This window comes from Scyliorhinus torazame, chromosome 10, assembly GCF_047496885.1.
Source record: "Scyliorhinus torazame isolate Kashiwa2021f chromosome 10, sScyTor2.1, whole genome shotgun sequence".
Classification (NCBI taxonomy): Eukaryota; Metazoa; Chordata; class Chondrichthyes; order Carcharhiniformes; family Scyliorhinidae; genus Scyliorhinus; species Scyliorhinus torazame.
The window spans coordinates 219,096,194-219,112,511 of NC_092716.1; the positions used below are offsets into that span (position 1 = coordinate 219,096,194).

The window sequence follows — 16,318 nt, forward strand, 5'->3', positions numbered from 1 at the left end:
CATGAATTATGTGCACTTTTCTCCTGGGCGAGAACAGAGTGGTTGTTACTTTCAGGCACGCTCAACTTTATTATTTTCCCTTCCTAACAGCACAGTGGCTGGACTGCAGCAGTTCTGGAGGCCAATTAGGGTTAGGGTCCCCTGAACATCACTGCAAAAGTTCCTCAGGATAATGTCCTATGTTCAACCACATTCAGCTGCTTTGTCAATAACCGTCCCTGCATCAAAAGGTTAGAAATGGGGATGTTTGCTTCTGGTTGCACAGTATTGAGTTCCATTCCAAATTTTCTAGGTAGCGAAATAATCCGTGTCCCTCTGCAGACATCATTCAGGTCTAGGTTGATAAGTGGTAAGTAACATTCGCATCACGCAAGTGGCAGCCAATGATCATCTCCAGCAAGGGAGAATCTAACTATCTCTTCTTGACATTCAACGGCATTACCATCACGGAATTCTCCACCATCAACATCATGTGGGCTATCATTGACCAGAAACTGAAATGGACCAGCCATATAAATACTGTGATCATAGAATTTCATCACAGAATTTACAGTGCAGAAGGAAGCCATTCGGCCAATCAGGTCTGCACCAGCTCTTGGAAAGAGCATCCCACTTAAGCCCACATCTCCACCCTATCCCCGTAAACCAGTAACCCCATCTAACTTAAGGGCAATTTAGCATGGCAAATCCACCTGACCTGCCCACCTTTGGACTGTGGGAGGAAACCGGAGCAGCTGGAGGAAACCCCCACAGACACGGGGAGAACGTGCAGACTCCGCACAGGCAGTGACCCAGTAGGGAATCGAACCTGGGACCCTGGTGCTGTGAAGCAACTGTGCTAACCACTGTGCTACCGTGATGAGAAGAGCAGGTCAGAGGTTGGGAATTCTACAGTGATCTGACCATTATCTACATGGAACAAGTCAGGAGGGTGATGGAAAACGATCCACTTAACTGGATGAATGCAGCTCCAACAGCAGTAGCACTGAAGACGTCCACTCTACTTAAAAAGCCCAACATCATCCAGGATAAAGTAACCCATCCACCACCTTAAATGTTTACCTCTTCCACCACCAATGCATAGTGGCAGCAGTGTGTCCCATAACTGAAGTAACTCACCATGCCTCTTTCAACAGCACCTTCCAATTCCACGACCTCTAACAGCTAGAAGAAGGAGCGCAGTAGATGCATGGGAACAGCATCATCTGGAAGTTCTCCTCCAAGCTACTCTCCATTCTGATTGCTGCTGGGTCAAAATCCATGAGGGAGCAGTGCTAACCACTGCGCCACCGTGCTGCCCGTGGAACCCCCTTTCAAACAGCACTGTGGTGTACACACACCAAATAGACTCCAGACGTTCACAAAAATGGCTTATTACCAGTTTCTCAATGACAGTTTTCGTTGGGAAACAAATGCTGGCCTTGCTGGCACGACTCACATCCCTTGAAAGAATTATAAAAAAGAGGAGGTTAGACACGGAGTTCCAGAGTACCATCTCCAACAAGTGACTGAAGACTCTGCCACTAATGGTATGGTAAGGGAACTGGAATTGCCGAAAAGACCAGAGGTGGCACGGTGCCCCAGTGGTTAGCACTGCTGCCTCATAGTGCCAGGGACCCGGGTTTGATTCTGGCCTTGGGTGACTGTGTGGAGTTTGCACTTTCTCCCTGTGTCTGCGTGGGTTTCCTCTGGGTGTTCTAGTTTCCTCCCACAGTCCAAAGATGTGCAGGTTAGATAGATGGGCCATGATCAATGGCGGGGTTATAGAATTAATTTTCATAGAATTTACAGTGCAGAAGGAGGCCATTCGGCCCATCGAGTCTGCACCGGCTCTTGGAAAGAGCACCCTACCCAAGGTCCACACCGCCACCCTATCCCCATAACCCAGTAACCCCACCCAACACTTTTAAGGGCAATTTTGGACACTAAGGGCAATTTATCATGGCCAATCCACCTAACCGGCACATCTTTGGACTGTGGGAGGAAACCGGAGCACCCGGAGGAAACCCACGCACACACGTGGAGAACGTGCAGACTCCGCACAGACAGTGACCCAAGCCGGAATCGAACCTGCGACACTGGAGCTGTGAAGCAATTGTGCTATCCACAATGCTACCGTGCTGCCCGTAATGGGGATAGAGAGGGGGGGAGTGAGCCAAGGTAGAGTGCTCTTTCAGAGCATCGGCGCAGACACAATCATCCGAATGGTCTCCTTCTGCACTGTAGGGATTCTATGGAAAGCAACAAAGTGACAGAGGGGAAATAAGAACCTGGGGCAAAATCCTCCCAAAATGGCGCGATGTCCACCGACTGGCGCCCAAAACGGCGCCAATCAGACGGGCATCGCGCCGCCCCAAAGGTGCGGAATGCTCCGCATCTTTGGGGGCCGAGCCCCAACATTGAGGGGCTAGGCCGGCGCCGGAGGAATTTCCGCCCCGCGAGCTGGCGGTCACGGCCTTTGTTGCCCCGCCAGCTGGCGCGGAAATGACATCCCCGGGCGGCGCAAGCGCGGGAGCGTCAGCGGCCGCTGACAGTTTCCCACGCATGCGCAGTGGAGGGAGTCTCTTCCGCCTACGCCATGGTGGAGACCGTGACGGAGGCGGAAGGGAAAGAGTGCCCCCCCGGCACAGGCCCGCCAGCAGATCGGTGGGCCCCGATCACGGACCAGGCCACCGTGGGGGCACCCCCCCGGGGCCAGATCGCCCCGCGCCCCCCCCCCCAGGACCCCGGGGCCCGCCCACGCCGCCTTGTCCCGCCGTTCAAAAGGTGGTTTAATCCACGCTGGCGGGACAGGCAATTTATCGGCGGGTCTTCGTCCCATCCGGGCCGGAGAATCGAGCGGGAGGGCCCGCCAACCGGCGCGGCCCGATTCCCGCCCCCGCCGAATATCCGGTGCCGGAGACTTCGGCAACAGGCGGGGGTGGGATTCACGGCAGCCCCCGGCGATTTTCCAACCCGGCGGGGGGTCGGAGAATGACGCCCCTGAGGAGGTTAAATATTGAGTATTTGAATCCTAATAGAACAGAGCCTAGTAGGCAATGTTGGGTCAGAACAGGGGTGATGGGCAAGTGAGAAATTGTAGACAGGAATTAAGTAGTTAAGCATAGGTAAGGTCCAGTAAGGACTAAAGCAGAGCGAGACATCTGATTTAATAGCTTGAGGGCAAACACAATTGCATTTATAGGATGGGAAATAGGTTCCAGTTGTGAGTAAGGGTTTCAGTGTTGGAGGAACTCAAGAAAGGGCGAAAATAGGCAATGTTTTAGAAATAGAACTGGTGATGGATAGTACTGAAGCTCAGCTGGGGCTGTCTTTAAAATCAGTTGACAGACTCAGTGCTGCCCCTGGCGCCATTCAAGCTCAACTCACCACCACAGTTCAACAATTTCAGATTGTTCTAACCCATAAATACATTACAGGATGGGAACAATTAACCTCCCCATGAACCTGGCAGAATATGAGCTCCCCATTAAGAGGGTGGGAGACCGCTAAACAATGTATAGTTGGATGATATAAAAAGCTGGCCACCGACAAGGCAGACCCAGTTGGGGGTCTACTGAATGATGTGTATAATAGTTATTGTAAATAAACTAAATTGTTTTGAACTACTCTGTGTGGACTCCTTTGTGGCCTTCTAAAACATATTTTCCCCATACCTTTAAAATATAGAACTCTAGACTCACATAATCTTACTAAAAAACTCAAAGCAGAGTTGTTTCCTTCCAATGATTCACAATTCCCAATGATTTGGGTGTACTATTACCACCTCCAAACACTCCACTGAGGCTAATATTGAGTCAACAGCAATCAATATGAAATGATTGCATAACCCACCTCACCTTGTCAGTAAGTCTTTCAAATACAGGCCCACTTATCCTTACAACAGTGACACTGTTACCCAATGGGATTTGGCAGCACGATTCACTGCAGACTCATATCTTTGGCACTTGAACCTTTATTTGATCAGATTCACTCACTCTATTAATAACCAACTCTGTAAAAATTCACTGATTATTTTAGGCTGGGTAAATTTGACAAAATAATATTATATTTTTCAAATAAATTTAGAGTACCCAGTTCATTTTTTTTTCCAATTAAGGGGCAATTTTAGTGTGGCCAATCCACCTACTCTGCACATCTTTGGGTTGTGGGGGCAAAGCCCACGCAAACACGGGGAGAATGTGCAAACTCCACACGGACAGTGACCCAGAGCCGGGATCGAACCTGGGACCTTGGCGCCAAGAAGCAAATTTATATTATTTTTGATGTGTTTTCTGATGTGTGTTTATTCTTGGTTGCAGGAGGATAACAATTGTTGGGTGTTGCAGCTTTTATTACTACACGCGTGTGTGTGTTGTTAAGAATTGGGGAAAATTAAGATTAAAAGATGAAATTGGGATTAAAAAAAATAAAAAGGGGAACTGAAAGGGGCAGCTGTCTGAAGGATGTTTCGAGATGCGGGTTAACATACCAGTGGGAAAAGCAAGTGTTTACCTATGAGACTGGGAGAAAACAATGGGGTGTCGAAGAGGTAACACCTATATGCTAAATGGGTGAGTAACATCAAAGGGAAAAAATGATACATCCATAGCACAATAACTGAAGAAAGGGAAACAGTAGCAGATGCTACCATCACAGCCATACCAAGCTGCAGAGAACAGTTTCCCCTGAAAATAAGTTACTGCTATAAGGGCAGCTGCTTAAAATCAAAAACTTGAACCAAGAAGATTATGCGTTCGCTGAATCTGAAGACAGTTTTCCCAAATGTGGACAAATAACCTGTGCGTGGTAACTATCTGCTGGATTTAGCTCATAGAGTTCTCTCATATTGAATGTTGCTTGGGAACAAGGGGCATCTCAGAGTTCAGGAAACATAGTATAGCCATCTGGGATGGCCACTTCCCGATTACAAAATGGACACTTTGCAAAGATTGCAGGGAAAATGGACAATGCTGAGAAAACAAGCAGGTTCACAGCTTGTCTGTATATTGGAGCTTCAGCTCCCAGACAAGACCAAAATTGTAGGCCCATTAGCATACTATTGGCCCATCTCCGGGAACAAAAGAATAACATTTGAGTAACCGATACTAAAGCAGACACCCCAGCGCAAGAGGAGAACAAAACAAAGCAGGCCAACGGCCACCTCGGACACGCCGAGCCATCAGGGCACCCACCTCTTTTATTGGATGAAATCAATAGGAATGATCGAGAAACGGCCCAATTAATTGGGGCCAAGTTCAAGGCCCGGCCAAAAACACGTGTAGCCCCTTCAGGTATAAGAAGAAGGCCCCAAGAGAGAATCGCTCTCTTGGACTTGGCTCTCACAGCGGAGAGACCTATCCACCAGCTGCACCAGAAGCAAGTAAGTCCAAGGTCAACGCTCGCTACCAGACGGACGACCTTAGCTGTTCCCCTTCGCCATTTCGACCCCAGCAACCTCAGATCCGAACAACGGCCATTGTTCCTCTGACTGAGTGGGCTAAGTATAGGCTTTAGCAGTAGTGATAGTTTAGTCTGTTGCCATTTTCTCTCGATCTCTGGGTTCTCTACTGAATTTTGAATTTGTGCATGAGTAGATTTAACTGTGTGTGTAAATAAATAAGCATTGACTTTGAACTAACTAACTGGTGTATCGAGTCTTTGATCAGTATCCGGGTTTGAACCTTGTGGCAATATCGAAAGATACCTGGTGACTCTAGAGCAAACATAATTAGGATTAAGGAAGGCGACCATATTGACCGCCATATTCAGAGCCAACCAAAGAGAGCAACATTTACTGGCGACTCTGGTGGGACTCGACCTAGAAGTGGCCTAGTCACTCCGAGAGAACCCAAATTGGAATTGGAATCCAATTGGAAACAGAAAAACCCACTAGTGTGAGAACGATACTGATCAAACCTCCGAGATTCGGAAGTGTGTTAATGCATGCGTACTAACAGGGATATAAGATAATCATGAGAGATTTTGTTGCGTAAAACTGTCGGGAGTTTTTTAGGCTGGAAAATAGCGTAAGCCATACCCGTGTTTACATCACCACTTTTTCACCCCCTGTTCCAAATTCAGTAGAGAACTCAGAGATAGAGAGAAAATGGCAATGAAGGCAATGGAACGCCTTATGAACCCCCAGAAATTCGAGGTTGCAGCGACCAGTAGAGTAGGACAGTGTCCCGTATGGGAAGAAGAGATCAGAAAATATCTCAAAGGGAAAGGATGGCCCCTTTGGAGTGAATTCTGCGCCAATGACGAAACAGGTCCCGGGAGTATAGGACATACTTGGTGGGAGAACCTGTCAGATTCATAAGAAGAGCTCGGGGAAAGCTCGCAAGCCGATGGCAATTGTGTCCTGCTTGGCACAATTGCGAGGCACAGAGGAGGTTGTTTGGACGCTCCGTAGGGAGATTGAGGAGACAGAAATAGTGAGGGAGATGTGAGCGAATTTGAGAAGGAGAATAAGGAGTTAAGAGAACAGTTAGCAGCGAGGGACAAAGAGGTGGATGCTGCCAAGTCTTATCATAGAATTTACAGTGCAGAAGGAGGCCATTCGGCCCATCGAGTCTGCACCGGCTCTTTGAAAGAGCACCCTACCCAAGCCCACACCTCCACCCTATCCCTAACCCCACCCAACACTAAGGGCAATTTTGGATACTCAGGGCAATTTAGCATGGCCAATCCACCTAACCCTAACGCGCAGTCTTGGTAAGACAAGAAACCGAGCAACAGATAAAGCAATTGCAGAAACAGTGCAATGATTTAAAAGCAGCCCTACGAGTGCTCCACACTTCCACGACGGAACAAAGGCAGAGCTCCGTAGATCACACAAAGTGCCGGAAGCAAATTGCAGAATTGCAATCTCCGCTTTCTGTCCAGAATGGGTTTCAAAGTACGTTTGGACCCCAGTTAGACCAGAAAAACAGCCCCGATTGGCAGGAGTTAAATGAAACTACCCACTGATACGTACATGGGACATGTATGCAAGAAGAACCACAGAAGAGAAAAGCACCCCAACCCCCGACTGAACAGGCAGAACACACCCCCATGAACCCTGTAACCACACACCGCAGGGCCGCAGCAGAAGGAGACACAGTTTTCCCAAATGCAACCCCGTTAACCGTGAACCAATTACAGGACGCGTGTGGAAAAATTACACCGTTCCTTCCCACATCAGACCCCCACCAGTTTTTCGCTAGAGTTAAACAACAGGCTACCATGTACGGCCTGGACGAAAAGGAGCAAGTGAAGCTCACAGTTTTAAGCCTCGACCCTTCAGTCGTGGCAGCCCTTCCCGACCCACAGAACATAGGAGGAGGCACACTCCAAGAAATGCACACAGCGACCCTGGATGCGATTGGCTTTAACAGAGGAGACCCCGTAGAAGGCCTAAACAAGTGTAGGCAAAAGAAAACAGAGCACCCCACAGCGTTTGCTGGACGCTTCTGGATACATTTCACAGCAGTATTTGGAGAGTTAGCCCACGCCCATTTGTCCGTGGATAATATGGCCAAATGGACTCGAAAACTAGTCTCTCATGCGACAGAGACAGGACAGAGAGCTTGCGCAAATTACGACCCCTCAGACGAGGCCCACAACGAGAAATGGGTTTGAAAAGATTGTCCCGCACTTGGGAACAATCTGTCCAAGGCAAAACTGCATTTGCAAAACCAGAGGAAGAGCAGGCAGACATGCATCCAGTTAGGACGCACCAGAACCCCGCATGGGTAAATGAGGGCAGGAACAGCCCACCGCAGCCTAAATCCCAGGGATGCTACAATTGTGGACAATTAGGACACTATGCACGAGAGTGCAACATGCCCCAAAAGCAGCAGAGAAACCAACAGACAGGCACCCTAAATAAGAATAGGGCAAAGCCAATCCATAGTGTTAGCGCCCGTTCAGAGAACTCAGACATGAACGGCACCGACTGACGGTGTTCGGGCTCCCCAACTTGGGTCTGCGACACCCTTTGGGACAAGTCCGGTAGACTGGTCGTAGCAGGCAAAGTCTGGCGACACCCCGTAGAATTTCTTTGGGACACAGGAGAGTCCCGCACCACACTCAATTCCTCCACGATGTTTCAACGAGACACGTGGCCCACAACAGACACCATCACACTCAGCGGCTTTACAGGTCATTTACAACAAGGACACATCACAGCCCCTGTAGTGATACAAATAGGGAACATTACGAGTAAACACCCCGTAGTTTTGGTCGATTTACCCCAGACAGCTGAACACATCCTAGGAATCGACTTTATGAGCTCCCACAACCTCTCATTTGATCCAGTAAATAAATGTGTTTGGAGAATGGCAAAGGCAGCACAAGCCCCCGCCACGCTCACAGTTGGAGAGTATGCAAACAGAATCAGCGCAGTAGGAAACTTCTGGTTCGACCCTCGAGCCATTAGTCAGAACAAACAGGTAAGGGACGTCTTACAGCAACATAAAGCAGCATTTGCACAGCACAAGCACGATTGTGGCAAGATAGAGTGAATATTACAGGTCCCGACCCCAGACCCCAAATGCTGTACGGTTTTCCCCAAGAAGCAGAGGGAGAGATCTCCAAAGTAATAGAGAGTCTGTTTGATCAAGACGTACTCAAAGTAGCCTCCACGAATAATGCACCAATTTGGCCCGTCAGGAAACCCGATAGATCATGGCGACTGACCATTGATTACCGGGAACTGAACAAAGTAACCCCAGCAGCAGCCCCCACCGTAGCCACGAGTCCCGAGACCATGCTCAAACAGAGACACCAGTCAAAAAAAATTTCGGTTTTGGACATTAGCAATGGCTTTTGGTCCATTCCATTAGATAAAGCGTGCCAATACAAATTCGCCTTTACATTCCAGGGACAACAATACACGTGGACGTGCCGTCCACAAGGCTTCCACAACTCCCCCTCCATTTTCCACCGACAGCTGGCAAATGGACTAGCAAAATGTTCTCGACCCGATTGTCTGGTCCAGTATGTAGATGACTTGCTACTGCAGACAGACACAAAGGGAGAGCACATTTCGCTTCTTGCCGAATTCCCAGGACTTCTAAAACAGATTGGATGTAAAGTCAACCCCAAGAAGGTCCAGATTTTGAAGGAAAAAGTGATTTACTTGGGTACAGAAATCACTCATGGTAAACGTGAGATCGGGCAAAAGAGAATTGACTCAATCATCAAATTGCCCCTTCCCCATAATGCCATAGCCCTCCGGTCATTTTTAGGACTGGTTGGTTACTGCGGAAACCACATTGACGGTTTCGCCACAAAAGCAGCGCCCCTATCCGACCTTCTCAAGAAACAGGCACCTTGGGAATGGCTTCCACAGCACACGGATGACGTGGATGCTTAAAAGAGAGCCCTCAGCACAGCCCCCACATTACAGGTCCCAAATCCACTTTCCCCGTACGCAATCGAAGTAGCAAGCACTGACCGAACCCTTTCGGCCGTACTCCTCCAGGAATGACATGACCAATTAGGCCCCATGGCATACGCCTCACGCGTGTTAGATCCTGTCGAGTAAGGATTTTCTGCCTGCGAAAGGCACCTGCTCGCAGTTTTATGGGCAGTATAGCACTTTGCCTACATTACAGGACTCAACCCCATCACCATTCGCACTGATCACACCCCAACACAGCTATTATTAGATGGTCGACTTAAAGATGGCACAGTCAGCCAAATCCGTGCAGCCCATTGGACCCTTCTTTTACAGGGACGGGACATTACAGTCAAAAGAACCAAGACCCACACTTTCCTAGCCAACAATTTGCAATATGCAGGTACCCCACATGAGTGTGAGATCATCACCACAAACCATAATTCAGGCCCATTTATACCCAAGTAAGCTCCCAGGAAAGCAGGTAATACACCCCAGAGACCCCAGCCCACAGACACGTGCGCACCCCTGAAAATTTATGTGGATGGCTCCCCCACAGTTTTGAATGGAAAGAGAATCACCGGTTGCGGCATTTATGTAGAGGACGCGCAGTGACGCGCTCTAGAAGAGATTTCATTAAAGTTGCCAGGACATCCAGGCTCAAAGGCAGCAGAACTGGCAGCCATAGCTTACATTGTAGACCACCCCGACTCGTTTCCGACCCCAACAGACATATAGTCGGACAGTTTATATGTCTGTAACAGTTTAACGTAATTCCTACCCCTGTGGGAAACTAGAGGATTTGTTTCCTCAGAGGAAAAGCCCCTACCCTCAGCCCCATTATTCCGGCATATCTTAGAGACAGCTAAAGATAGGAAATATGGTATCATTAAGGTTCGCAGTCATCACCGTTCTTCCCCTCTGGTAACGTTAAAGCAGACGCCCTAGCGAAGGCAGGTTCCAGACATGGTTACTTTTGGACCCCCCCCCCCGCCGAGAGCACCCCAGTGCACGCGGTTCAGGTCTCACAGACCAACATTCAGGATCTAGCGAAAGCCCAAAAGAAAGATGAAAAGCTCAGGGAAGTTTTAAAAGGATCCTTTCCAGCCCCGTACGATACGTTTAAGAACACAATAACCACACTTAACAGTGTGATTTTGAAAGAGGGCATTTATGTAGTTCCCAGCCAGGACAGCAACCAGATTATTTGTCAGTTCCATGACAATCATGGACACCAAGGCATTGAACCCACCCTAACCCACCTCGACCTCTCTGCTGGTGGCCTGATTTAAAAGCCGATGTAACCCATTACATTGCAAATTGCTTGATCTGTGCCCAGAACAATCCGGACAGATATGCAAGAAAGGCTCAGCTTAGTCACACCCGCCCCGTTAATGGCACCTGGACGAATTTGCAGATAGATTATACAGGACCCCTACCCCCTGCAGAAATGGTTTTAAGTATGTGTTGGTGGTCATCGACACCTTCACAAAATGGGTGGAAGCTTTTCCATCCAGAACGAACACGGCCAAAACAACAGATAAAATCCTAACACAGTGCATCTTTACAAGATGGGGCCTCCCACGCAGTCCGATCAAGGCTCCCATTTTACAGGACGAGTAATGAAGAACGTCCTCACAATTTTCGGAATTAGGCAGAAGTTTCACATAGCGTACCACCCCCAGTCAAGCGGCATTGTAGAGAGGATGAACAGAACTCTAAAAGCCACTCTCAGGAAAATGGTGCAACAGAACAACAGCACCTGGGATTCAGTTCTCCCATTTGCTTTAATGTTCCTACGAAACACAGTTTCCACGTCCACAGGATACACCCCCTCCCCCCATCCTCATGACCGGATGCCCCATGAAAGGGACAGAGTATTTATTAGGACTGGATTTGGCCAGCCCCGCAGTCACCACCCTCACGCATGAAAATGCTGCACAGCAGCTTATTGAGAATATAAAGGCAGCCCAGCTCACAGCAGCTGTGAGACTTGGGACCAGAGAACATAGAACATTACAGCGCAGTACAGGCCCTTCAGCCCTCGATGTTGCGCCGACCTGTGAAACCACACCAGGAAGAAACAAAGCAAGGCTTGTTTCGATAAAACGGTACACGCCACCGAGTTTGTAGGAGGGCAGCAAGGGATGCTTTCCCATACAACCCCAGTTCATTCCTTTCCCCCAGATTTTCCGGACCGTACTCCATCTCTGACAAAGTAAGCCCCTCTGTATACAAGATCACATATCCCAATGGCAAGTCTGCGTGGTTTCACATAAACCAGCTTAAGGCTTATGGCTCGCAGAACAACCATGCACACCACATCCCGCTCGCAGCAGCAGATGAGCACGCCCCACCCACAAATGACGCATTCCTACCCTCCCCCAGCCAGTCCAGCCCGTCCTCAGACACATCTTCAACTCCACCCCAGAGGCACGACTCCGCCTCTCCCTTCCTTCAACCAGCAGCGACAGTGATAGCGATAGCAATGACGACAGCCACAGCACACCACGTTATGATTATACCCCTGTACCAGGCCCCACTCCCAGCGAATCCGAGCATGATTCCAGTGACCCCTTCGAAATCACGTTCATCAAAGCCCCTGACCCAGACCCACCGCCCGACGATTACGGATGAAAAGCTAGTAGCTCCAACCTTGATACACAATTCTGGCACCGAGACAATTCGTTCAGGCTCATCCGGAATGATGAGATGGACCCCAATTTGCCCCAAGCAGCTTTAGCCAAACTACTACAGTCAAGAGTTTGGCAGCCGGGAGAAGATGATGACGTAGAGTCTGACTCCCACCAAACGAATCCCTTTGTGACCCTGTTCGCTACTGAGCAATGAGGTGTCCACATGATAATAAAAAGGAACCGATGGAGAGATACGGTGTCCTTTCTGATGGAACCTGCACCATGTTTGTCGTATGTTTGTTCATTTAATGTACATGTTAAATGTTGTTTGTGAATTTAAAAGTTTTCATGGCCCCACGCCACCACTCTTTTAACACCCACTGGCAGTTAATGGAACAAGTTTGTCGACAGACAACCATTCAGAGGAACTAGTTTGTCGGCAGACAACCAATCATAACTACTTTCCTGATTTGAAGGTAATCACGAGAGGCAGCCCCCACGACGACCACATTCTTACCCGTTCTTGCCGGTCGCTCAGGCAGTGGAGAAACGGCACTGGTCCCCGCCCTGCCGGAGGACACCCCTCTTTCAGCTACACTCGGGTAGAGCACAAATGGCACTGATCACTGTCCTACCCAGGGATTCCACCCATTCTTACCCGCCGCAGCCCATACGCACCCCATTTTGCCACTTTTAGTTCGAAATTCTGTTGTTTGTTTCTGGCGACCCTTAGGTTGCTTCCATATGCTATTTACATCCTCAACACTAGGATGGTAGATCGCACAGGCTGCGAGACGGCTCGCACTGTGTCACATTTTTCTCGGATGTCTTGTCCAAATATTCGGTTTTTTTTAATGAGGGAGTTACAGATGGTGACCAATTATAATGGGTAATTAGCAACAAAGGACAGACAGACAGACACACGAGATCTTAAGCAAGATAATAACAGATGTTATGCTTGTGTCCATAGAACTCAGGAGTTCCTCAGGAACCCCAGAGGAAGACAAAGAAGAAGACAGAAAAAAAGGAAAGATGAAGACAACCTTCATGTTCTACACTTGGATCTTAGCGGGATCCCTCCAGTTGCACGCGGATGCTACCCCCCTGACCCCTACCACACAGGCCATAAATGATTCCCACCCCTGCCATACACTGTACCCCGAGATAGTTAGCCACGAGACAGTTACTGACACCCCGACCTGGTGTGACAAGTTTATCACCTGGTATTCACTATCTTACATCGTAGAAGCACTCTTAGTACTGGCGATACTCTGCAGTGTCGTGCAGACACTTAGACTCAGAAAATGGCGGAGAAGAGCCTCCTGCAACCGCACTCCGGTATACACATTTAGACCCTCTATCTTCAGACGCTAACAAACCCCCCAACCCCTTTAAGTGAATTAAAGTGCACCCGTTTTGTTTGTGTGTGTTTTGTTCGTTTAATAAAGAAATGTAAACCTCTGTGCTTGACTGCCAAGGCTGAGAGACCCATGTTGCTGTTATTTGTACAGTTTAAAATGTTGCAGATTATTTTTGATTGTTTAAGTGAGGATAGTTTATTTAGGATAGTTAGAGGTTACAGTTTTTAAATTTTGTAATGCATGCCTGAATGTCATAGCGCCCCGTAGAGTTTTATAATGATGTATGTATATACAATAACTTAGGTAAAGTTGCAACTCATAGGACAGAGCAGTGAAGAGCCTGTGAAGTGCTTATGGGTGCCCAGCTTGGTCTGAGAATGAAGACGATGTGGTAATGTGATCCTTCACGCATCGCATTGAGGATCACAAGGAGGGCATGTAGCCATCTGGGATGGCCACTTCCCGATTACAAAATGGACACTTTGCAAAGATTGCAGGGAAAATAGACAATGCTGAGAAAACAAGCAGGTTCACAGCTTGTCTGTATATTGGAGCCGCAGCTCCCAGATAAGACCAAAACTGTAGGCCCGTTAGCATACTAATGGCCCATCTCCGGGAACAAAAGAGTAACATTTGAGTAACTGATACTAAAGCAGACACCCCGGCGCCAGAGGAGACCGTAACAAAGCAGGCCAACGGCCACCTCGGACACGCCGAGCCATCAGGGCACACACCCCTTTTATTGGATGAAATCAATAGGAATGATCGAGAAACGGCCCAATCAATTGGGGCCAAGTTCAAGGCCCGCCCAAAAGCGCGCGAAGCCCCTTCAGGTATAAGAGGAAAGCCCCAAGAGAGAATTGCTCTCTTGGACTTGGCTCTCACAACGGAGAGACCTGTCCACCAGCTGCACCTGAAGCAAGTAAGTTCAAGGTCAGCGCTCGCTACCAGACGGACAACCTTAGCTATTCCCCTTCACCACTTCGACCCCAGCAGCCTCAGATCCGAACAATGGCCATTGTTCCTCTGACTGAGTGGGCACCCGAAGCTAAGTATAGGCTTTAGCAGTAGTGATAGTTTAGTCTGTAGTATTTGTGCATGAGTAGATTTAACTGTGTGTGTAAATAAATAAGCATTGACTTTGAACTAACTAACTGGTATATTGAGTCTTTGATCAGTCTTCGGGTTTGAACCTTGTGGCGGTATCGAAAGATACCTGGCGACTCTAGAGCAAACATAATTAGGATTAAGGAAGGCGACCATATTGACCGCCATATTCAGAGCCAACCAAAGAGAGCAACAATAGGTACATGGGAACAAAGGGGTAATTTCATGAGATAAATGCGTGGATAACCATCAATGTAGTTAAGTGTACTGTTGTAGCATATTATCGTCCTTCTTGTCATGTGTCATAGCATGCGTCACAGTGGTTAGCACTGCTGTCTCACAGAACCAGGGACCCAGGTTTGATCCGGCCTTGGGTAACTCACTGTGTGGAGTTTGCTCATTCTTCCCGTGCTGCATGAGTTTCTTCCGGGTGCTCAGGTTCCCTCCCACAGTCCAAAGATGGGCAGGTTAGGTGTATTGGCCATGCTTGTCCCTTAGTGTCCATGAATGTGTAGATTAGGTAATGGGGTTAGAGAGATAGGGCAGGGTGGACCAGGGAGTGGATCTAGGTTGAGTGCCCTTTTGGAGTGTCTATGCAGATTGGATGGGCCGAATGGTCCTTTCTGCACTGTGGGGATTCTATGTGTCGTTCTTTTAAGCTAATAAATATTCTTCATTAATTGATCACAAAACGACTGGCTAGTCCTCCCTGGTTTGCATATCTTTCCTCACTGTACCAGATTGGAAAATATACACCATTAAGAACCAGTGTTCCAAGTTACCCTTCTGGGTTTTGGTTTATCCTCGCATTTAACATCGGAGGGGTTCTTGACCGTGCAAGCCGAAAGGGGAGGTTGTTAGTCCCTATCGTTTTCTAATGCACATAAAAATAAATAGGAAAAAGGTCACTGAGGGATCTTTGAGACAGATTCCCTTTTCGAAGATGACTGTCTACGCGTTTCCTTGTCCCATTGACTGTGATTTCGCCTGCTAAGTGTTCCTCATTGAGTGGCGAAGTGCTGTGACTGCGCCTCTTGTCTCGCTGACAGCTCCGGGGCACACTGAACTTGAATGCACTCACGTACAACTTCCAATTACTCCTTGCCTTCCTCTCTATAGTCAAGGTTCTTTTTTGCAGCAATACATGGACTACTTTTGAAACAGAACATCAGTGTTAATCTAATTGCAGAATATATATATGAAAGGTGAGCTGAGAACTTTGAGAGCAAGTTTCAAATGCCACTCTTGTACTCCCAACTATTTGTCTGACATGGTCGCCCCAAGTCAGTACGCCAAGCAAGTATGAAATTCTATTTTTACGTGCAGTTAATATTTAAAGGCTGACTCCACCCTTGGGTAGGAGCAGTGCAGTGTTTTGATCCAATTAACTTGTTACTTGCCTTCAATTTAACTTCCGTCGGTTGCCAAAATGGACGCAGTTCCTTCAGGAGAGCTTCAATTCCGTTTCTCGGCTCCTTCTCGTCCACGAAGATGTCGAGATGTTTGGTTCCAGTCGCTGGGCCGGCTGCAGCAGGGCGCTCCATGCTCTCCAAGCAAGTACTGGCTTGCAATTGGAGCGACTTATGTGTCTGTGTGGTGTGATTGCAGCGGGAAGCCGGCCACTGACCTCCTGGACAAGTGGCAGGCGACACTCTGGACATCCAGCTGGTTATCACGATGGGACAACCCCCCCCCCCCCCCCCCCCTTTAATCGAGGATTAAAAACACTGGCATCCATCTTACCCCAGGAGGGACAAGCAAGCACACCCAACACCTACTTGTTCTTGAGCAGTCAGGGTGCCCTCAGCAAATTCCCACACCCCACTCCAAACTGTTCCTTGAGGGAGGCC

General features: G+C 48.4%; 1 protein-coding gene across 2 annotated transcripts in view; it reads right to left on the minus strand.

Annotated features, from left to right (window-relative positions):
- LOC140384582 (ethanolamine kinase 1-like) overlaps nucleotides 1-16,065 on the minus strand; it is a 605,708-nt gene extending 589,643 nt beyond the window's left edge. The window contains exon 1 of one of the 2 annotated variants that reach the window (XM_072466412.1): nucleotides 15,869-16,065. In XM_072466412.1, the coding sequence (XP_072322513.1) occupies nucleotides 15,869-16,012 (144 nt within the window). In that variant the 5' untranslated portion in view covers nucleotides 16,013-16,065. The remainder of the gene's footprint in view (nucleotides 1-15,868) is intronic. The other variant, XM_072466413.1, reaches the window with a different exon arrangement.
- Between the last annotated feature and the right edge of the window lie 253 nt (nucleotides 16,066-16,318).